The sequence below is a fragment of the Caretta caretta genome, chromosome 11, assembly GCF_965140235.1.
Source record: "Caretta caretta isolate rCarCar2 chromosome 11, rCarCar1.hap1, whole genome shotgun sequence".
In the NCBI taxonomy this organism is placed as follows: Eukaryota; Metazoa; Chordata; order Testudines; family Cheloniidae; genus Caretta; species Caretta caretta.
Genome location: NC_134216.1, coordinates 58,460,625 through 58,485,232, shown reverse-complemented (window position 1 = coordinate 58,485,232; position 24,608 = coordinate 58,460,625). Strand labels below are relative to the sequence as shown.

The following is a 24,608-nucleotide window of genomic DNA, read 5'->3' as shown; positions in this document are numbered from 1 at the left end:
ATTTACATCCTACCTTAATCTGGCATAGTTGTCAGGTGGAGACATAGTTGTCAGGTGGTGCCCTAAAACAGGGGGTGAGCTCCCTTCAGGGCTGGTCTGGGGTTGCCAGCTGTTGTGAAAGGTGAGGCTGAGCCATGGCTAGCCGCTCTCCTTTTGAGATGTGTAGCCCCACTGGTGATGCTATGACCTCATACCTTGTGTGTAAGGAGCATGGTCAGATTCTGGCTCTCTTCAGGGCAGAGAGTTCCTTGCACCTTCTTCCTTAGCCCCCGTTGCAAATTCATGCTGATTCACTCAGTCTGAAGTTTCTGCAAAGTTGGTATTCAAATCTCAATCAAAATGTTTTGCCAGAACCTTGTGTATCAGGCTGAAGGCTGATAATGCATTTAGAAATGTACCGGCACAGAATGTAACAACCATGAGAGGGAGACTCTTTTAAAAGACACTTTTGGATGAATAAATTATCCTTTCATTCTCTAGAAAGTTTCCAGACAATTTCAGTTTTGCTGTAGTGATCCCTAAAGGTTAGAACTTCACTTGCGAGGGAGTCCCCAGATGACCAACAGGCAGCTTGACTCCAGAACTGAGGTCTCTGTGGTCAGCATAAGCAGAATAAACACAATTCATCCCCGTTCTTTAATGTCCCTTTCCGTGCAGCAAAGGCATGATGGAGAATCTGGAGTTCTAACCGGGAAAGCTGCCGGTGCTGTAAACAAAAGATCAGCTCCATATTACAGGATCCAGCAGACTCAGTTAGTAGACTAGTGAACTGTTTCAGAGGAACAGCCGTGTTAGTCTGTATTGTTCTCTTTGCTCAAGGGACCCCCGATGGACTGAAAAGCCTATAGACCAAACAAATGTATTCTGTTTTGAGTCTTTTTTTTTTTTTAAAGGCATCTTTTTTGCCAATGTTTTGACACAGTAGCCAAAGTTAATAAAATTTTTGGGCGAGTGGCCAGTGCTTGTTTTACTGAACAGCTGCAGAAACTGGGAATATCAGTGAACCTGAGGCTTTTTGAATGAAACAGTCATGGTGCCAGATACAAAGAGAGCTGGCAAAAAAAAAAAAAAAAAAAAGCAGCAAGCATCTTCAGTGCTGAAGAGGCCACTTTTAACTCTCTTCCCAAAGAACAACCTCGTCCCCTGTTTCTTTTTAAAACTCTTTAGCTGTGAATGGGAATAATCAGTGTTCTAATTTGAAGATTTGACTTGGCTAGCTCAGCTAGTAGCTGATTGGCTGTTGCTTGAAGATAGTTTTGGGCAAAAGGGATCTAGAGTATAGAAGGAGTGGAATTCCATTTCATTGAACTTGGGTGTAATGAAACTCCATTTGGAATGAAATAAAAGGAAAAGGCCCAGGTAGTTTCAGTGCATTGTGTTGTGCAGAGTGCAAAGTGATTAAGGCATTGGGTTGTGACTCAGAGACCTGGGGTCAGTTCCTAGCTCTGCAACAGACTCCTTGTGTGACCTTGGGCAAGTCCCAATCTCTCTGCCTTGTTTTCCTATCTGGAAAATGAAGCTGCCTCACAGGGGTCAGGAAGGTATTTTATTCCTGTCTCTGAGGAGCTGAGATACCACAGTAATGGTGCATAGGGTAAGAAAGTTCCAGTTATACCAAATCTCCATTTATACTGAAGAGCTTTGAACGGAAAAAATAGCATCGGTATGGGTCTAATTCTGTTCTCATTAGACTGAATTGGCAAAATTCCAGTTGACTTAAATGGCAGCAAAATCGAGGTCTCTGGTTTGAAATATATTTTGTCAAAATAACTTCCATGTATAGCTGCCTGTGAGCCAAATCCTGTCCACTTTCACTTGTGAGTGTCTTTGCCTTGACTTAAGTGGGAGGAAGACTAGCAGCATTTAATCCTCTGGTTGGTATCTGTTTAGACCTTCATACCACACTCATCACTGTGGTGTCTGCACCATTCTACGTAGACTTTCAATTAGGAAAGGCCTGTTTTTGTTTGTTTGCAAAGAAAACTCTCTCTCATTGCCTGAAACCTTTTCATGCTGCCTGCTTGTTTTAGTCTTGTGTGTAATGTGGCACAAGCCGCGTTTTGTTGTATGCACAGGAAAGAAGGCAGTCTGTAAGGGAAATGCTTAAATTAATAAATTGCAGATTTTTGGTACATGGGATATTTGTTCCAACAGTGGGTTTTACAGTACCCAAATTTTCAGTTTCAATTAACTTAATTGTATTCAATAGGCTGGATGAAAAGATCTTAAGTAGTATGTGAGTCAGGCTTTCAGAATGTGTTCTGCAGGAGGCTGCTCCTGCCTACTCAGCTGATACACAGGATTTCTGATCCTTGGAAACAAATGCACAGATATACAAAGTATGTGCTATGTCTTGCTCCCTTTCTGGGTTTTTTTTTTTCTTGTATGTCATATAAATGGCACGGCATTTGCAGATATTCTCTCTTTTTTTTCTTCTGCCTCCTTTTCCCCCAGCTCCAACATGCAGATCCCCATGCACACACACACTGTCTTCCCTAATAAAAAGAGCTGCCATAATAAAAAAGAGGCTTTATTAAACTAGTGTAATAACACCATTTGCTTGAGAATTTAAACATTTCATTTTAATAATAAAAATCAAATTGACATTATTGCCCCCTGAATGTGTTGTATTCAAATCAGACTAAATGCCGTCACTTCATGCCTAAGCAGACATCTCTTGAGATGTCTGTATTTATAGCATTAGTTAAATGAGTGTTAAGAATCAGACTTGTATCAGGACTACAGGTAGTGAATCTGGGAATCAAGTTTTAAAAAAATGAGGAGCTGATGGGATGTATTCCACGGCTCTGGTAGGTCAGGGGCCAACTGTGCTCTCAGTTATATTAGTATAAATCCAGATTAACTCCTTTGCAGCAATGGATTCAGTTCATTTGAATTTACAACTGTGTGAGATCAGAATTTGTCCCATGGGAAGTTACAACGATTGTTCAAGTGGCAGGGCATACATGTAACATTGCATTTTCTCAGCTATGAATGGATGAACCTTAGTGCTGCTTGGTTTGCAGAAGTGCTCAAAACTTCCATTGACTATCCAAACTTCTTCGATCTGCAAAATTAAACTGGAAGAATTGCCAGGGTACAGAGATGTCAAAAAAAGGAAAATAATGAAAATGGCCTTAGGTCCTCAGAATCCTGATAATCCATAAGGAACATCTTCAGTACACACTATTGCACAGATATTTTTGTCATTTGTTGGATGCTTGTAGGCTAGGAATTGTCTTTTCAAAACCATTCAAAGTATCCCATTCATATAACACCCTTGTTAATGGTCTGTTCGGCACAGCTGCCAATAATATAAGTATTGCCGTTGGAGAAATGTCATGGCAAAGACTTGTCTTGACACGAAGTATACAGAATGTGAAATTCCTTTATAAGCCTGAGGGCTGATAAAAGTGAGAGGTTACAGAAGGACAGTGCACCTTGCAACATTCCTTTTCTATCTTTTGATTGCAGGTAGTAATAGTTTATATCTAAAATTGGTCATTTTAGTATGGTAAAATTAGATTTCGCTGCTGGATACTGTGGGGTATAGTTTCAGTATCACCCACTAGGGATGAGTTCAGAGTTCTCATTCATAAAAAGGGGGGTGGCATGTTTCAGCGTCTGCCCTCCTGCAGGAAAAGACTGCTCGCCCCCCACGCGGGGCGCTGTCACCGTCGCTAATCCCTGAGATCCAGAGGCTGAATTTGAAGGAGCACCAAAGCTTCTGGTGCTCATCTGAATCTTATCCAGACCTGCTGGGAAGTGGAGCTGGCTTTCTCATGGTTCTGATTGGGCTTGAAATGCCACGACAGCAAGTCTTTCAGGGTACGTCTACACAGCAACTAGCCGCCCTCAGCTGGCCCCTTGCCAGCCGACTTGGGCTTGCGGGGCTCTGGCTGCCGGGGGGTTTCCCTGCTGTATAGACTTCCTGGCTCAGGCTGGAGCCCAAGCTCTGGGACCCTCCCATCCTGTCGGGTCGTAGAGCCCAAGCCTGGGAGTCTACATGGCAATGAAACAGCCCCACAGCCCGAGCCTCACAAGCGCGAGTCAGCTGGCACTGGCCAGCCGCAGGTTTTTCTTTGGGGGTAGACATACCCTCAGTTGTTTCAGCACTTTCCATGCTGCTCTTGTCCAAAGCCAGGAAGGGCAGAGGTGCACAAAAAAGAAAAAGCAGTGTGAAAAAATTATCCAGACTTTTAAAACCCTGTCTCAGAAAGACAGGCTTGGGATTTGTTCACGTTTTGCCCACGCTATTCAACTCCACACAGGCTGTGGCGCAAAAAGGAGAGGCTGTGGTTGTCCTGAGCCTTGTTTGAACCTTTTAGCATTAGACTATTCTTTTTGCTCCTGTGGCCCTATGCATTGATTTGGCCCACACGGCAATTTAATTTCCACCTTCAACACAAACTGCTTCTGAAATGCTTTGCTTAAAAAAACGAGGTGTGGGTTGTTGTTTTTTTAAGCCAGGGACAATAGAATCATTCTTTCCATTGAGTCCTTTATCAGTTCCAGGTCCTGATCCAAAGTCCATTGGGAAGACTGCAAAAAGATTCCTGTTTACTTCAGCGTTGGATTAAGTCCATAGGTTGCCTGGCAATTAAAGGTTACAGTCAGCCTCTATTGACTGAGCCAGGCAAACCTAAATCACCACCCTTTCCAGTACCACCCTGGTTCACATGGGTCCAATCCCCTGAGGTGTGGAGCACCCATAGCTCTGGTTGCCTCTACTGTGGACATCCTCTCTTAGGAGGTGCACAGCACTTTGCCAATTGCTTGTCCACAGTTGATTACAGGACTTCCTTCTGAGGTTCCGGTTGTTCAGAGTGGAGTTTCTGTCGGTAGCAAAACCAAAATAAAATAAGATCACAAACAAGGCTCCATATGACTTGTGCAAAATATTAACTGTCTCGTTTTTTGAAGCCAGTAGTAAAGTTTTGTGAACTAATTGTCAACTAGCATAAGACACTGACAAAATTATTCTAGACTTAAATACCTGCAAAGTTTTATATTTTGATTGGAAATATGCTGCTTTTTCTACCTCTGTGTTTGTTTTTTGTAGTCAGTTATTGGCACAGTGTGTAATAAAAAAATAAAATACAGTGCCTGGCTTAAGCCCCAAATGTAAGCTAAGCTGTACACATGTATGATACCTGGTCTCCGAGAATGTGTACAATGTTGTTTAGAAGCAGGGCCTAAATTTACTGTTACATCTGTTTTAATCACTCATCACTTGAGATGGTTTTAAACCAATAAGCATTATGGTGGAAAAAGAAGCACAATTCCTGTCAAAATACTTTTTAAAAGTGGGTATCTTAAGGATTCTGTTTGATTGAAGAATATCCGTTTATTCATTTAAGTTCAATTTAGACTAGACAGGCCTCGGAGTGTCCCTTTAAGTTTGCATAGCTCGTTACTCTGCAAATTGCCAAATGTGTGTGTATTTTTTTTAATATGGGAAATGTATGTATGTTGGAATGAGCTAATTTAGCCATCGGAATTTTATAACAAATGTATGAATGCTGTGGGTTTCCCTCCTTAGCCCCCTCTAGCAGAAACATAATTTGCAGAAATGAAAACAGTCTTTGGCTAGCTTTAGGCTTTTCTCAAAAATAGAAACACTAGGGTTTGTCTGGCTGAGCTGCTTTCCTCACCACACACCTGGTGTATATCATTTTAAAAAATAAATTATGCCTCATTAAATTACAATTAAGTGAAATCACGATCATTTGTTTTTCTGGAAGGAAGATGTTTTGCATACTGAAAGCCTAATTTTTTGCAGGTGACAAAGAGGCTGAACAGATTATTTAGTATCACTTTATTTTTTATAATGTTGCTTGCTGGTTACTTTGTGTATACTCTGGTAGCTCAGAATTATATTAATGTAAATGTTATTGCTCTCAAGATATTTTATTGTATTGTCTTTTCTGTCACTTTGCGATCTATCTGGCATTGTTTACTGGTGCACTGCATCACAGGGTTCTCTTCAGTCTTAGAAGGAAATGGGATTTTTCCCTCTGAGTTAGTCATTTCTCATTATCTGTCCTACTATTAACATAGCTCATAAGGCTACCAAACATCCACCCTCATCTTTCGAGGCGGACTGAGCCTCAGTATAACATTTGTACAGCCAAATTTCCCACATGCACAAATGTGATTGGGAATCGGTGTACATAGAGAGCTCAACTCCTCAAAGTTGGAGCTGTGTCAGATGGTGTGCAGTTACCTTGATTGCTTGCACGAGTCTAGAAATATGCATTCCAAAGTTTAGGGACCGGCAGAGCCACTTGTACATGCAACTCACCTGATTAAGTATGGAATCAGTGACTGCACTTGTAAGGAATTGCTGATGCACTTTTGTGTATGTGTCTGATCTCCATTTTTTACAATTAGACCATAAATTCAGACATGCTGGAGTGAGGGAGAGGGAGTAGGAAGGAGGAAGCAGTGCAAGCTGTCTTAGAGCTGTGGTTTTCAACCAGGGGTCTGGGGCCCCTTGAGAGCTTTCAGGGGGTCCGCCAAGCGGGGCTGGCATTAGAACTTTCTGGGGCCCAGGGTAGAAAGCCAAACCCCACCACAGGGGCCTGAAGCTGAAGCCTGAGCAACTTAGTTTCATGGGGCCTCCTGTGGCATGGGGCAGTTGCCCTGCTTGCTACCCCCTAATGCTGGTCCTGGCTTTTATATGCAGAAAACCAGTTTGTTGTGATACACATGTTGTGTGGGGTTTTTATAGCATGTTGGTAGGGGTGGGGGCGCAGGAAGAAAAAGGTCGAGAACCTCTGTCTTAGAGTACATTCCTGTTGCTCACAAGTTTTCTTTTTCAAATCAGCCTGGTGCTGGGGAGAAGAAAGGGGAGCATAAGGAAAAATCACCAAATCACGCAATATTTTGGAAGCTGAGGTGGTTTTTTTGTTTTTGTTTTTAATTTGTTTCTGGTATATCCCCAAAACAGCCAGAGAATCAAGAGTTAGGAAACTCGTAAAATTGGTTATTAATTTTTTTATCCAATTTGGAGGGTTTTCCATTTACTCTAAAGGAAAACTGGAGGAACTGGATAGATCTACCTTGGAATGGCAAAGGGCTAAGGTCAAACCTCACAGTTTAGACCTCTAGGACATCCATCCCTCTTTCAGCAAAAACAACGAGGAGTCCTTGTGGCACCTTAGAGACTAACAAATTTATTTGGGCATAAGCTTTCGTGGGCTAAAACCCACTTCATCAGATGCATGGAGTGAAAAATACTGTAAACCAAATATATATGATATCTTGCCTCTTTCAGTTAATCTCTCCATGGGCTTGTTAGTCTGGAAAACTTGAAAAGCATTTTGAAATGTCCCCAAACTGTACTGTCTCTAATACATTTTTACAGCTATACCAACTACACGATACATGGTACTGTCAATGATTTCGGTGGGTAACTGAAGTAAGAGCCGTTACCATTACACTAAAGGGTCTTTGAATTTTCCGATAGTGTGGATCTCATCTCAACAGGCCGGTTGCCTCACTGACCATCTTCTACTTCTCATCGCACGGCCCCAATCCTCTCCCATTTGCAATGCCATTGCACTTCTGTAGCAGCTACCACAGTGGCTTACATACTAAAGTAATATTAGGAAAATGTATTTTTAGCTTCTTTTAAGGAGAGACATTGACAGTCAGCTCTTGGGGACCACCAGTGGTCTGTGGACAACAGTTTTGTGGCTTCTTCCATAACAGATCATGGTTCAAACATACCTCTTCTGTGTATGTTCTGGCAGTGTGTGAGCAGATGTAAGCAGACATGGGGTGTTTTTTTCTAGACTGTTGGTTTTGTCAATAAGTGTAGTGAATAAGGCCAATAAACACTGGAAAATATTGGCTTTTGGTCACTGGTCAACTGTCTTGGAAATGTCCAACAAGGGTATTGGGGTCTATTTGATGTGAGGGGAGAAAATAAGCCAAGAGTAAATACTTCAGGTTTTCTAGTATGTGGCTGCATGACAAGAGCACTGCAGTAAGATTGACTGTAACTGTAATGTGATTTCACCGGGCCGTGACTGTAAAGTAACGGTGAGATATATTTTTGACAACGGTTTCCACACAGTTGTTTTTCTGAGGTACCCCAGTTTCCCCCAGTATTTGGTTGGTAAATATTGACCCTTTAACGGTGAAGGCTTTAGGTAAGCTTCATTAGTTATGTAATGGAATTCCCAGCAGAAAGCTTTTTCTCTTGGCAGTATTTCTGGGAGTAATACTTCAGTTTGATAGATTGCTAGGTGGGCAGGGTGTATGAATGTTATGGGACAGAGCAGCCTTTTTAATACTTTGAAATCTCCAACTCTGAGCCTCTTGTCTGGCATGCCCAGTACTGAATTATACCTCTTCTCGCTGTGAGTCTAATCCTTCTCTGCTTCTTGCTTGTATGTGAATAAATTTAAACAAAGATGTTGAAGGAAGTTACCATAGTATTACCTTGTGGAAGTGAAACACATATCAATAAGCTGGTGGCAGATATAGTATGGCCTTGTGAGGACAATGGTACATCCTGTACGATCTAATAAATTGCCTTTTGTCTTAGGCCCTGATCCTGCAAAGCACTTAGGTTTGTGCATAGTGACATTGATTTCAAGGTAGTGCCTACAGTTATACATGGGCTTAAGTGCTCTTGTTGATTTTAGGGCCTTATTAAATAACACTTTAGTGTCCCTAAATCCTCCTGAATTGAGGGCCTTCTGCTATACTGGCTACCTGCTGGCATGAAAGTGTTCGTAAACACTGAAGGAATGTTATTCATTAATTAATATTGGCATTGCGAGGTCCATGATTTAAATGATGCAGCAAATAAAGGGTGAAAGTAACCAGTCCCTGGAGATAGGTTCATATTTGCTGCATTCTCTCCTCTGAGAAAAAATTGTCCAGACTGAAGTGAATGGACTGTAACATCAAAACCCAGCCAAATGCTGTTTTTTTTGTTTTTAAAATAAACCTCCTGTGCTGTTTAAATGTCGGAACTAAATTTACCAAACTTGGCAAATTTGTAAAGATGAACAGGACTGCCAAGTGTTCCCAGCTTCAAGCAGGGAGAGGGAGAGATCTAACCGTTCCTAAAATATTTTCAGGAGGCACCTGGTAGTAATTGCAGTTTTGCCATTCTGCTCAGGCATCTACCTTTCTATCCAGCATCTCTGTGCTTAGATTGTTGTTCGAGCGTTAGAATAGGACATTCCCAAAATAACCACAGCCCCCAGAAGACAAACACTTTCCTACAAAGCGTCCCTTCTGGAGAACCCTTAAGAATCTGATGTAGGTTCTCAGCATTGCAACCCGCATGGTTACACCAAACAAATTAAAAAAAAAAAATCAACACATGACTTGGCTTTTTTTTTTTTAATTTTTTGAACCAGGGATTGCTGTCAGAGATCCTGCGTAAAGAAGAAGACCCTAGGACAGCTTCCCAATCCCTCCTGGTAAACTTGAGGGCAATGCAGAATTTCCTCAACCTGCCTGACACAGAGCGGGATCGTATATATCAGGACGAGAGAGAGAGGAGTATGAACCCCAATGTGAGCATGGTGTCTTCGGCAGCCAGCAGTCCGAGCTCTTCCAGAACCCCCCAGGTAAGGTGCAACCCCGCTTTAACTTTTTCTTTGGCTTGAGATCCTGCACATATCTTGGAGAGGGGGCTTCTCACTATGTTCCTGTCTGTTGTTCCCTGCACCTAGATGTGTCTTGGAAATTTCTTCTGTAGGGTTTGGAGTTGCTGTTAAGAGGTGTTTATTGGCTGTCAGCAAGGCACTGTAACAACTTTAGCTATGATCCATGCCATAAATATAAAGAGGTATTTCAGTACACAAGAGAGGATACATGTGCTGTGTATACAGAGTAATGGTGTATGTCCACTGTATGGCTACGACATGATGGATTATGGAAAGAGCCGTGTTTCTAACTTATGTCCTACATTGTTAGTGTCTATTACAGTGGGCAGGGCAGAGATAAGAGCTGGACCTGGGTTCATGTGTGATTTGCAGTGAATAAGAGTGTGTGGCTGACAGAGTACATGGTTCCCAATGAATGAGAATCGCATCGAAATAAGTTTGCTCAATAGTCTGCCTCATCAGAGTCCTTATTTTAGAGGTTTACTTTTGTAATTACTTACAAGTATGGAGATGTCAGGTGGGTGGGGTGTTGAAACAGAAGATCACTGCTTGCTATTTGCCACCAACTATTGTCTGATTGACATAGCTTCAGATTTCTGTACACTTTTATCGTTGCTGTGTTACCACCCACTTTCCTAACTCCCCATATACGATGCTCATCTGTCACTAGAAAAAGAGAATGTGGGCACACAGACTGCAGTGTATTTTCCCCTGCTCGCTGACTGAAAATAATCTCACAGACATTCAGGCTTCTGAAAAAGAGGTGTGTGCTTAGAAGGAGATTGTGATTACAGCAAATTACCTTTGTCATCACAACATTTGCATTGCTTTAATTTGAAATTCCTCACTGCAGAGCTAAGCCAGCTCAGTGCCAGCATTAAACTTGATTCAAAACTTTACAAGTGAATGGGCATGTCTCATCATCCTGCTTTAGTAACTGTAGTATTTTCAAGTCTGTAAAGCATTTAAGTTGTAGTTCTGTGTACATGTTATCTGTGCTTCTAATCTTATTACTGGGTACTTTTCATATCTGAGATCTGTAGCCTGGATGCCGCAACTCTCACTCCTGTTATTGGCAGTAGCGTAGCACAGACTGATTAGTTATAAAGACATGATTTTGTTTCTGTAGAAACAATTGAGGTCGCTTAAATACATCCTGGCATTTTAATGCACTTTATACCTACACATTACATAAAGGAATTGTTAATTGCAGGTAATTTTCTAGCATACTCTACTCACACAAATTTGAAAATGAATTTTGTGTTGCAAACCCAGGTCATTGGCCTAACTAACTTTATCTTCCCAATTTCCATCTCATGAAAATAAGGATTTGTCGAGACAACTGTTCTATTTGAAACTTTAAAACATCATAACCACATGTGTTTCTGAATTAATTATTATATTAAAGGTTTTGCTCATTCACACAAATGTTCAAGTAGGATAAATTCCACAACTAGAGTTACATACGAGGCACTCTGGCTCCGGGCACTCTAGCTTTCAGTGTGGTTCAATGGATCACGGGAGTTGGAAAACCAGAGTTTGGATCATGTCTTTGCCCCCAACCTGCTGGCGAAGCCGCTTCATCTCTTTGCCTCCTTTCCCCCATCTGTAAAATGAGGATAATGAGTAACACCTTCCCATTTCAGAGCTCAGCATTGTTAGAAAATCTGATTATAAAAGTTTAAAGAGACCAGGCGGGGGAGAGAAGCTGTTGAGCTTGCACAGAGCTCTTCTTCAGGCCGAAGGCTCACTTTACTTTTTGACTTGAATGAGGCAGCAGGGTTTTGGTTTTTTTTTACATATTTGTTTTATTGATGAGCAACAGTGATAGATAGAGCTTTGTGCCCTCAGTGCTTGTCTTTTCCTGAGTACGCCGGGAGCAGCTCCTCACCCTGCAGTGGGCCAGCACAGCGTCTGGGCACCAGTGAAACCCTACTTCAGCACTCGCCAGTGGCATGGCTGTAGGCACCCCTGAAAACAAGGCTGCTGACCAGCCCGTAGGCAGCATGTTTTACTTTGCTTCCCATATACATCGTATTAGCCTGGGTGAGGCCAGTATCTTCTTGATCTCCTGTACAGTGATTCCTGCAAGTGCAGCCTCCCAGCGGAGATGTTCTAAATAAGAAGAAGAGGGGCCTTGGACATAGCAAAGGTAGCTAGAAGGGAGAATTGTACTGTCCTTCTAGGAATTATGCTACAGTGCTAGAGAAGTTGATTTAATGGCATTTTGAAACATTGTTTCCATAGATACCAGTCTCCTGAGGCAGTAGTTCTGGGAATGATTTTTCAGTGTGGAGGGTTAAACGAGAGGGTATCATCAGCTACTATTAATATATAATAAGGGCAGTGTGGGGTTGATATAACAGGGAGGGGGAGTTAAGCACCCATCTGTAATTCTGCGCTGGTGATGAAATCCCCACCGGGGGTGTTTCCTTGGTATGTTCCGGTGTTGTTCAGGACCAACGTGAGGAGCAAAGCACCAGATTAACTCAGCAAAAGGATCTGAGTGCTTTGAAAACAAATTCTGAGAGTTTAAAAGGTTGTTGCATATGTTTGGCCAGCTCTCTCCACTCTGTTTTACAAAAGAGGAAGGTATGCAGCAGTAACTGACAGGAATTAAGAGCTCTTATATTGTTGCTGCCCACTTACCCTCTTCCTTTGCTTATTATTTGCACTGAGAGATTCCAATAACGGCCAACTTTACGGTAGCATCAAGACCGTTTTCAAACCTGGGGGTTGAAAGTTAGGCACCTAATCCCCTCAAGATTTAAGGTGTCATCCAAAGAAGTCCATTGGAACTAGTGGGTGACTTTAGATCTTTGACTTAAGTGGGCTTTGGATGGGGCCATCAATGAAGATTTCCATGGTGAGGAAAGGATTTGGGGTGGGAAGAGCTAGGAGAAAGAGAAGAGAGGGAGCTCAGAACATTCTGATTGGCCCAGGTAATCTTTCTGTTAACATACAGACATTTGTGCAGTTGTATCCAGCTAAGAATTGACACTAGAAATGAGCCTGAATCAAAACCCTGTCATAACTACCCCAGACTCCAGGGAATTGCAGATGTAAAGGCAGGGACCAGCTGCAAAGGTTTACAAGGGGCCAAACCAAAATCTGGGAATGGAATACATACACTCAGAACTTCTGGGAAGGTTTGGATCTGGAATGTGCTGTGAGCTTTGCCACTTGGGCTCATTTATTTCTCAAGCTCTTTGCACCTCAGTTGCAAGCAGGCAGTTTTATACTTGTGACATTCATCTTTTCGTTAAGGGATCTTCCTCTCTGGTGCAGGGATTCCAGGGTGACCTGTTTCAGAGTTAAAACCTAGTTTAGATCAGCTCGAATACCTCTGCTATTTAGCCTCTGGAAAATGAATGAAAGCTGGCATTCGGAGGAGCTGATGCTGCTGACACAGATTACAGAGCGTCCTACTGTAAAAGCACCAGTGGAAGGGCATGTCATCGCTCTTGATCTGTTACTCGTCAGTAAAGTCTTAGTGCTGCTGAGGAAGTTAAAATAAAAATCTTGCAGCAGCCTGGTGGATTGCATTGGTACAAATCTTTTAGGGTTAGCGCAGCCTGGGGAAGGGCTGGCATCCTCCATTATTGTCCTTCATTTGTCACAGAAGCGGATGGGAAATCATTCAATTAAAAGGAGTGCAGTAGAATACACAAAATCGCAATATGAGTTAAGGAGAATGAGGGCGGCACATCAAAGGCATGCCAAAGCCTGGCTTTATTAAATGATTTTTTTTTCATTTCCACTGATTTCCTAGGTGAAATTAGGTGACTGGCTGGCTAGCATAATGATGATCATGATGGGAAACCATACATACTCAAATGACATACGTATAGCTTTAATAAAGAATGAGGGAGACTTGAGGGAGTGCATTAAATTGAGTAATAATTTATTATTTAGAGACCTCTACCCATTTACTCATTTTTTCTGGGAGAATTGGCTCTTCCTCCAAGGTATGCCATTTTTAGAATAAAAAAAGAAAAAGGCATATCCCCATATATATGCTGCATTTGCAGGTTGGCAGAACAAACTTAGTTGTCTGCCTGCAGCTTAGAGCCCCAGCTACCTATCCCGTCTTTGAGCTGTTCAATAAACATGCTGTGGGAGAGAGAGGGAGGGTTGACAGGGCCCTGCACGTCCTATAGGAATGCATTGCAATTATTTCCAATCACAATTAACCTGATTAGAATAATGGACAGGAAGTGTCCCTCTGTAGCTAATGCAGTTTGGCATCAGCTGACTGAAATCCTTTGATAATTTCTGCACAGATGGCTGGGCTGAAAGCAGCACTTTTTTAATTATTATTTTCATGGTCTCTTGGTAGGCCAAAACCTCAACACCGACAACAGACCTCCCCATTAAGGTGGACGGCGCCAACGTCAACATCACAGCTGCCATTTATGACGAGATCCAACAGGAGATGAAAAGGGCCAAGGTGTCTCAGGCCCTGTTTGCCAAAGTGGCTGCCAATAAAAGTCAGGTGAGTGATTTTTTAAAAGAGCAAATTCTGGGGCTGGGATTAGACCCTTCTCCTTCTCCCTCCCACCAATAAAAATACATCTGTTCCTGCAATAATAATAATCTCTGGGGAACCTGTCATGTTTTGTCTTTTGCCTCCCTGCTGGTTTCCTTTTCCTTTTAAAACAGGTTGGAAAAGGGACCAGCTCACAATCCCATGTAGTTGGTACTGGTTTTGTACATATTGGGGCCCTCTCACTCAGATGCACATACCTCCCTCCCCACTGTGGTACGTAACCTAAAATTTCTGGTAGTGGAACAAGGACCCTCCAAAGCTCCTCCTCATTTGGGAGATAAATTCTTTATTTTTCTTAAATGCCTAACTGTGGGAAACCAATGGGAAACTGCATCTGAGGCAGATATTTCTTGTTTTATGTGCAGTATATACTGTGTACAGTATTGCCTTTTAAATAATTCACTATCTGTCCTTGCCATTGTACAAGGAGGGGTTGGGGGAGAAGGGCTAACACTTAGTTCACTTAGACTAGCTCTCACCTTGGATGCAAAAAATTCATACTGGGGAACTCAAAGTGGGGCTAAAATTCTTGTAGGAATCAATGAAATGGAAATTTTATCCAGCTGTTTACCAAAAAAACGCAAACAAACCCCAACCAGAATAGTTTTATGGAGACAGTGGGGGACAGAGTTTGGTATAGGGCGGACAGTGAGTGCGTTGGTGACTATTAAGAGGGATATGTTTAAGTCTGTGTGAAAGGGGCAGTTTTGTTATGAGATGGCATCAACCGCAGGGGGGCGGGGCGGTGTTACCCATGTGCACGCTCTCTACTCGTAAAATATATAAATATATTTTCCTTTCCTTCAGGCAATAAAACAATACTGTTCAAACTGAAGTAAAATAAATCTGATGAAAATGTTGAAAGGCATCTAAACAAGGCATTAAAAGCCATTGATACCATTCTAAGAGCCTTACTCATATATGTATTTATATCCTGGCATAGGCTGATTCCTTTCCCCTTTCTTCATTTTCTCTTTCCCTTCTTAATTGTTATTTCCCTTTGCTGTCTTATGTGGAGGTGCTTGGGTTACAGCTCACAACCCCCCAAAAAACCCAACACACACACAGGCACAATATGAAATACATAAAAGGAAAATACCATGGAACCCTTTTAAACTGTTAAATGCATAAAAATCTCATATACCACATGGCAAAATATAATGAGAACTGGAGCTGTTAAACGAATAAAGCTGTTAAAAGCATAATGCCACTTGGCACAACTACTGTGCATTTAACGGTTTTCCACTGTGTAATAAATGACATATGTGGTAAACGTGCAGTAAATATAAAACCTGCACAATTGATTTTGCAAACGTGCCCCTTATTCTTTGATTCATGCAAATATCAAAGTTACACACACAGTCCGGACAGGCCAGTTTTTAATAAGGAGCTTTTAGCACAGACTGAAAACCAGTCTCTCTGAGGTTTGGCTCAAAATTGCCTGCAAACTTCCTGTCATTTTACCCAGAGGAATCTTGAAATAGAGGCACCGAACCACCCAAAAATAATTTGGGTGGCTCACCAGCGTCAGTCTGTGCCAGTTCAAATGCTTAAAATGAGCAGCAACTGAGCCCTCCCCTGGCAGAACTGAACACCAGCCGTTCTCCTGAAATGAAAATAAGCCCATTCCTGTCCCACTTGAAAAAAAGAAAAAAAAGACGCAAAGTTTGAAAGTGTGAAGCAGAAGGTTAAAAGAGGACCCACGAATACTCTTGTCTGGAATGAACTAAATGTAAGGTTGTGTTGAACGTCCCCCACAGCAGCCAGTTCAGAAGGGATTCTGAGCTGATGTTTGTTTGGTTTCACAGCCCTGCCAAGGCAGCATTGCCCACTCCCTGTGGTGCTCCAGCATTCACCGTGCTGAGAGGTCCTAGCTACCATGACATGCTGCGGGAGTGTGGGAACTGTCTTACACGGGGCACTGAGGAGTGCGGACGAATAAGTGATTGTCCCTGAAATAGAAAAGGAGTACTTGTGGCACCTTAGAGACTAACAAATTTATTTGAGCATAAGCTTTCGTGAGCTACAGCTCACTTCATCAGATGCATTCAGTGCAAAATACAGTGGGGAGATTTGTATACACAGAGAACATGAAACAATGGGTGTTATCATACACACTGTAAGGAGGTTTCAGAGGAACAGCCGTGTTAGTCTGTATTCGCAAAAAGAAAAGGAGTACTTGTGGCACCTTAGAGACTAACCAATTTATTTGAGCATGAGCTTTCGTGAGCCACAGCTCACTTCATCAGATGTGTACCGTGGAAACTGCAGCAGACTTTATATACACACAGAGAATATGAAACAATACCTCCTCCCACCCCACTGTCCTGCTGGTAATAGCTTATCTAAAGTGATCAGCAGGTGGGCCATTTCCAGCACAAATCCAGGTTTTCTCACCCTCCACCCCCCCACACAAATTCACTCTCCTGCTGGTGCTAGCCCATCCAAAGTGACAACTCTTTACATAATCAAGTCGGGCTATTTCCTGCATAGATCCAGGTTTTCTCACTTCTCCCCCACCCCCAAACACACACAAACTCACTCTCCTGCTGGTAATAGCTCATCTAAACTGACCACTCTCCAAGTTTAAATCCAAGTTAAACCAGAATATCTGGGGGGGGGGGTAGGAAAAAACAAGAGGAAACAGGCTACCTTGCATAATGACTTAGCCACTCCCAGTCTCTATTTAAGCCTAAATTAATAGTATCCAATTTGCAAATGAATTCCAATTCAGCAGTTTCTCGCTGGAGTCTGGATTTGAAGTTTTTTTGTTTTAAGATAGCGACCTTCATGTCTGTGATTGCGTGACCAGAGAGATTGAAGTGTTCTCCGACTGGTTTATGAATGTTAGAATTCTTGACATCTGATTTGTGTCCATTTATTCTTTTACGTAGAGACTGTCCAGTTTGACCAATGTACATGGCAGAGGGGCATTGCTGGCACATGATGGCATATATCACATTGGTGGATGTGCAGGTGAACGAGCCTCTGATAGTGTGGCTGATGTTATTAGGCCCTGTGATGGTGTCCCCTGAATAGATATGTGGGCACAATTGGCAACGGGCTTTGTTGCAAGGATAAGTTCCTGGGTTAGTGGTTCTGTTGTGTGGTATGTGGTTGTTGGTGAGTATTTGCTTCAGGTTGCGGGGCTGTCTGTAGGCAAGGACTGGCCTGTCTCCCAAGACTTGTGAGAGTGTTGGGTCATCCTTTAGGATAGGTTGTAGATCCTTAATAATGCGTTGGAGGGGTTTTAGTTGGGGGCTGAAGGTGACCGCTAGTGGCGTTCTGTTATTTTCTTTGTTAGGCCTGTCCTGTAGTAGGTAACTTCTGGGAACTCTTCTGGCTCTATCAATCTGTTTCTTTACTTCTGCAGGTGGGTATTGTAGTTGTAAGAAAGCTTGACAGAGATCTTGTAGGTGTTTGTCTCTGTCTGAGGGGTTGGAGCAAATGCGGTTGTATCGCAGAGCTTGGCTGTAGACGATGGATCGTGTGGTGTGGTCAGGGTGAAAGCTGGAGGCATGCAGGTAGGAATAGCGGTCAGTAGGTTTCCGGTATAGGGTGGTGTTTATGTGGCCATTGTTTATTAGCACTGTAGTGTCCAGGAAGTGGATCTCTTGTGTGGACTGGACCAGGCTGAGGTTGGTGGTGGGATGGAAATTGTTGAAATCATGGTGGAATTCCTCAAGGGCTTCTTTTCCATGGGTCCAGATGATGAAGATGTCATCAATATAGCGCAAGTAGAGTAGGGGCTTTAGGGGACGAGAGCTGAGGAAGCGTTGTTCTAAATCAGCCATAAAAATGTTGGCATACTGTGGGGCCATGCGGGTACCCATAGCAGTGCCGCTGATCTGAAGGTATACATTGTAAGGAGGGTGATCACTTAAGATGAGCTAATACCAACAGGAGAGCCAGGGAAGGGAGAAGAAAACCTTTTGTAGTGATAATCAAGGTGGGCCATTCCCAGCAGTTGACAAGAACGTCTGAGGACCAGTTGGGGGGGGGGGGGGGAATAAACATGGGGAAATAGTTTCTTTGTGTAATGACTCATCCACTCCCAGTCTCTATTCAAGCCTAAGTTAATTGTACCCAGTTTGCAAATTAATTCCAATTCAGCAGTCTCTCGTTAGAGTCTGTTTTTGAAGTCTTTTTGTTGTAATATTGCGACTTTTAGGTCTGTAATCGAGTGACCGGAGAGACTGAAGTGTTCTCCGACTGGTTTATGAATGTTATACTTCTTGACATGTGATTTGTGTCCATTTATTCTTTTACGTAGAGACTGTCCAGTTTGACAATGTACATGGCAGAGGGGCATTGCTGGCACATGATGGCATATATCACATTGGTGGATGTGCAGGTGAACGAGCCTCTGATAGTGTGGCTGATGTTATTAGGCCCTGTGATGGTGTCCCCTGAATAGATATGTGGACACAGTTGGCAACGGGCTTTGTTGCAAGGATAGGTTCCTGGGTTAGTGGTTCTGGTGTGTGGTTGCTGGTGAGTATTTGCTTCAGGTTGGGGGGCTGTCTGTAGGCAAGGACTGGCCTGTCTCCCAAGATCTGTGAGAGTGATGGGTCATCTTAAAATAGAAATAGAAGTGTGCTGCACCTCCTCTTTTCCTGAAGACCCTTTACTGACCACACCCATAGACTAGCTGTGTGCTCCAGTAAGATTCCCCAGCTAATGTGATGTCAGCGCCTGCTGTGGGGGTGACATTGAACACGACTTGGCCTGAATTCGAGGGGCTAGGAAAAAAGGAAAGCAAATGATTGGTTCACTTGTGTGGGATATTCCCTTCCCTCCCCCATCATGCGCGCTGGGACTCTCAGCAAATAACCTTACATTCATTCATTTAAGAACTAGCAATGGGTTTCACTCTGTGTAGCCTAACTCTGCTCTCCTTGAATGACTGTAAGCATTACCATTGATTTCCATGGGAGTAATGCCACTCACAGTGCTCTGGAAAATCCCTATATTTGCAGGGGGAATAATATTTGAAAGAGAGAAGAAAGAAAGAGAGAGAGAATATTAAAGGAGAGTCTGATTGCACTCTTCTCCAAGGTTCATTCCTTTGCTGTTCTCCCCAGGTCAGGCTTGCTTTGTAGTGTTGCATAAGCTTCCCCTGTTATTTTCCCTCTTCCCCAACTCTGACCACTGGGATCAGTCCAGTTTACTAGTAAGGCAGTTGCTCTTGTTCTTTCAACCGCAATACCTATGACTGTGAGATTTTCACAGTGTTAACTGACGGTGAGTATCAGACAGGGATGTTCTGACGTTTAAAAAAAAAAATCCTTAATGTTGAGCTGCCTCTCACACAGCTAGGAGCCAGCGGGACCCATTTCTTTTGCCCTCTTCCTGGAGAAAGAGTTGGTACCCAATGAAAGTGGCTGCTTTAATTTGGATTATCCACTGGTGGAATGAATTGGCCTCTAATTTAATACCCATCCATCTCTGTTCTTAAATCCCGTTGCAGGTTAGGTTTAGCAGCTAGAGGAGTGAGGGTTTTGGGTTCTTAGGAGAACACAGATTGTGGTGTTTGGAAATCAGGGTAAATGAAAGGTGCGGGGCTTCAAAAAGGGAAAGGTGCAAAGACAATGTGGTGATAGCCTTCTTTAAGGAATTTAACCCCTGTAATGATCTCAGTTCTGAGATCATTAATCTCAGACTTTCTACTTAACAACCATTTATGTTCATTATGTGTATATTTTTATCTAAAGTTTGATCCTTTGCAGTTTAAATACAGGCATTTATGGCCTGATTTTCTGACGTACGAGAGGCCAATACCTGCTTTCACTCACACCTGTATAAATCAGGAGAAACGTAACTGAGCATCTCTGACTTACACAAGTGTAGCTAAGAGCAGATTCAGGCCCAATATGTTTCTATGCTTACACAGTTTTAAAAACATAAATAAAACCCAGGAAAATTAAGTACAAAAAACTAGGCTAGTGATGTTGAGATGAAATGCAAGGAAACTACTGCAGGCCATGGAGCGTTTCTCAGTGTTTCCCAAAGCAGAGCCCTCTTTTCTGTACTGGAAACTCCTGCCATCTAGCTGGGATTTATTTGGCCCCCCTTCCCATTTAGCAATATGGCCAGGGCAGGTTTGAGTCCCAGATTGAGAACCCATGCAATAGGGCAAACACAGGTATGTCTACACTGGAGCTGGAGGTGTCATATCCAGCTTGGGTAGACATACCTGAGCTAGCATGCTAAAAATAGCAGTGTAGCCATGGTCACACCTGAGTACGATCCCATCTGAAACCCAACGTGCGTACTTGGGACAGCTAGCCCGTCCTGCTGCCCGTGCAGCCTGTCTATTCTGCTATTGTTAGCATGCTAGCTCCATCAAAGGTATCGTGTATATGTCTACCTGAGAAGGAAGTTACATCTTCAGCGGCAGTGTAGACATAGCTTACTGTGCTGCAGTCCTCCTCTGAGAAAGGATCAAAGATTCCATAAGACCTAGGAATAAAGAGGTTGAGTTAAGGACACGGGGGTGTGGTTAACTCCAGAAACTCCCTGCTTTTATCATTTTCTCTCTCCTCTTCAACTCTATGAGGCTATATTTAGTATGGTAAGGTGATTCTCATTTAAATAATTATAGATATATTTTGTACCCCTCCACAATCCTATAAGTGAGCATCTAATTAGCTGTTAATGAACATGCACAACAGGTCACATATATCCTACAGTGTAATGCACTGGAAGGGTATGTCCGAACTCAGATGTTCATTTTGTGTGTGTGTGTGTGTGTGTGTGTGTGTGTATATATATATCACTGTAGTTCCAGAGAACCTTTATGGTGCTTATGAATCTCAGTGTGTGATGCACACCCATTTGATTCATAGTTTGGTATTATTATTCTTTTACAATACCATAAGATCATATGGCAAACATAAAAAGATAAGCCCCTGAGCCAGTGATCTTAAATTCTCTGTGTACCTTTACGGATGGTCTACACTAAAGCTGTAAGTCGACCTAAGTTACACTAACTCAGTTGCTGTAACCTAGATTGACTTACTGCTGTGTCGATAGGAGACGCTCTCAGAGAGGTGGTGTACAGACATCAACAGGAGAGCGCTTTTCCATCGACTTAGCGGGTCTTCACCAGACCTGCTAAATTGACGCTGCTGCGTCAATTGCAGCAGTGCCAATTTAGCTGTAAGTATAGACAAGCCCTTAGACACCAGTGTCTTCTCTACAATCTTCTCTACAATCTGTTTAGACACTTATATGTCCATTACACATAGTTACTGAGTACCTCACAGACATAATGAATTTATCCTCACAACAACTCCATGAGGTAGGGAAATATTATCCCAATTTTACAACTGAGGTGCACAGATTAACTGATTTGCCCAAAGTCACACAAAAAATCTCTGGTAAAGCTGGGAACCCAAGTCACAAGAGTTCCAGTCCATTGTCTTAACCACTGACTAGTCTTATTCTCCTACAGGAGATATCCTCAGTGTTGTGCTCTTTTGAACTCTGGGAACCTAAATACACAGAATCTTTCAATGTCCCTTTTATTCAGGAATATAGTACCAGGAACTGCAAAAAACTTCATTTCTATTAATCTAGGAATATGCCAGGATTTGAAGTTACTATGTAAAGCCAATGATTTAGTGTTTAGTCTGAAATTTTGGAAGAGGAAAAAATATTGATCAGTTTTCGTTAGTAAATTCAAGGTATAAAATTATTAACCTTGAACTGGAACAAAATGCACTGTGTAAAGCTTTTAAGGTTCAGGTGACCTCCTCATCAAGAATTCATTGAAGCCCGTGACAGAACTCTCCATTCTAGTTAGTCTTTTATCCATTTCAGCTTTCTTGATTAGGTTATCTCGAATCATTAGGGGTTTATTTATTTTAATAGACACTTATTGGATTCATGGAAAGAGAGTTTGGCGACTAAGGAACAAGAGCTGAATATTATCTGGCTCATTTCGCACTGCGGAAGAGTCCCAGCCAAGTGAAGAGAAGAATGCTTTCTGCGCTTCTGAAAGTTTGGTCCAGGGAATTCATGCGATTCCGTTTAGAAAGTGATATTTCTGTGGCTAATGGCGTAACATTAAAAAAAAAAAATCTTTCAAGACATACATCAAATGTTGCTTTTATTTTTTTTTGTCACATATGTTGACATTTTCTGCACTGATGATGTGGGTGAGGAAATGGCCTTTTACATTTATTTTGAGCGGAATCTTGACTCACTCTCACTAAAAACTCTTCATTTGCCTACTCATACATTCACAGGAATCCCTGGAAAATGTCAGTGTAGAAAATTCTCAAATTATTTTTTTTTTAAAACTGAACACCAGGAAGCACAGAATCAGTTTAATTACATGCCTGCAATAAGGCCTGATCAGTGCTGAAAGCATGTCAGTATCCTGTGCATGCATCTATGCTGTGTCTAAATAAGTTAGGCTGGGCAGCCAGCTGCCTGTTTCTATTGTGGACATCCATAGACATACTTCTAGGAACGTAGCCACTGGCTTCAAGACCAATATGTCTAAGTCTGGACTTTTCACCTAAGCTTTCATAGCTCTTATATTGACTACAAGTGGGGCTGTGCCTGCATAGAACATTGGGGGTCTTTGTGTGCACCTTCTTAAACTTTTCTAACCCTAATCTTATCTGCCTCTGATACCCCTGGCTTCCGTTTTGCTTAACCTCCTCCTCCTCCCTCCCCCGTGCTATGTTAAGTATTACAAAAGTAAAAGGGTCAAGCCGCTAAAAAGGGATCAATGATAAGTGACAGCGAATAGGGCTTACATTTGTTGAACCAACTAACCCATCCCTCGAGGGGATTCCGAGTGCACCAAGCCTAAATGCTTTAGTGTAGCAAGCGGGCTGTTCGTTTAACAGCATAAAAACACAGTGGGAAAGGTTGGCCTCCTGCAGTTTTTTTTGTTTTGCTATGGGAAGTGTATTTGATTAGGGGAGGGAGAGAGAGAGAAAATAGGACATTAGTATGATATTATTTGTTTTATCTAATAAAATGCCTAGAAAATCTTCATCCTTTTTGATTGGAACAACAGCAAAAACAGAGGCCAGCTCTTCTTTACAGTTCCTTTTAACAAGATGCATTTAGAGCTCTGCCCAATTTAAGTTCAGGTTTTGGGGTGAAAGTAAAGAATTTATTAGCAAAATTCATTGGTAACCACAAGTACTGGGTGTGCCTGAACATAGAGCCAAAAGCATCCTTTAATTGTGGTGTTTTTCCTCCTCTTATTTTTAATGGAAGACATTGCCCGGTTTAAGAACGTGAGAGGCAGACATTGAAGGCCAGATTCTGCCATCCTTATTCACCTTGACTAGTATCACCCTCCCTTGGTAACACCGTTGAAATCACTGGGTCTGCTTGCATAGTAGAGTACCACTCAACATGTGCATGGGCAGGAGCATCAGGAGCTCGGGGAGGAGACATCTCTGTGAAGAGTATGTAATTTTTCAGTCTCTCAATAGGTTCGTTTAAGCTGGCTTCACTAGTAAGCACACTGAAAAGTAGCTCAGGCATTCTGGGTCAGTGAGGTAAATGAGGATGGGGTAGAATCTCCCTTTTGGTTTCTCTAATTTTTTGTTCCCCACTCCTCTTTCCCAATAAATCAAACCGCGGATGAAAATCAGCATGAACTGCCATACCTCTGTGAACGCCTGAATCAGCATTTCTTAAATGAAAATAATTCTCCTGGAAAGCGCCATGTAACATATACAGAACTACACAACCACCACAAAACCACCCCCAAAACAACAACAACAAAATCCACCAAACACCCAATCTGAGATTTTTAACAGAAAGAGGAGATTTGTTTATTAATAATTCATGAGTTCTCATTGAACATGCACGAAGAAACGGTGCTATTCAATAGAGAATACTGTCATCTGTCACTGTTTTATTTGACATTTACACTTTTTTTTTCTTTTTGCCTGGTACTGCAAAACTTCCTTGGATGGCACGCTAAGATTGTTTAAATGAAAAAAATCCAAAACCCCAGTGCAGACTCCTCATCTTTACCTAGAGAGGGTTTACTTGCAATTATAAAGGGGTGAATGTGTATGTTTGTGTGGTAATGGCTTAGTGTTTTCTGACATATTAGCTATGCTGCTACCTAATAACAGATCCTGTAGATGGATAGATAATCCCAAATAGATAGGCGAGTGAATGAATGCTTGAATAAATAGAGGGATAGAAAAAGAGCGTGTGAAAGAATAGTTTTGATGTAGATAAGTGTACAAGTGCAATAGAGGGTGAAGGGGAGGGGGAAACAAATAATGACTGTTGTGAAGAAAGCTGACACAAAAAAATTGCCACTGCTGATGCAAAATAAATATTTATAAATGGCATCAGAGGGAAATCCAGTAGTATAAAACATGAGCGTAAACAGGGCATTTAGCACAATGACAATTCAGAGGTAGGAGCACCTT

At 42.2% G+C, this 24,608-nt stretch overlaps 1 protein-coding gene across 3 annotated transcripts in view; it reads left to right on the top strand.

Moving 5' to 3' along the window:
- Window positions 1-24,608, top strand: part of SATB2 (SATB homeobox 2) — a 166,198-nt gene that overhangs the window by 106,248 nt on the left and 35,342 nt on the right. For 2 of the 3 annotated variants that reach the window (XM_048869826.2, XM_048869825.2), the window contains exons 8-9: window positions 9,384-9,596; window positions 13,975-14,130. In XM_048869826.2, the coding sequence (XP_048725783.1) occupies window positions 9,384-9,596; window positions 13,975-14,130 (369 nt within the window). The remainder of the gene's footprint in view (window positions 1-9,383; window positions 9,597-13,974; window positions 14,131-24,608) is intronic. The other variant, XM_048869827.2, reaches the window with a different exon arrangement.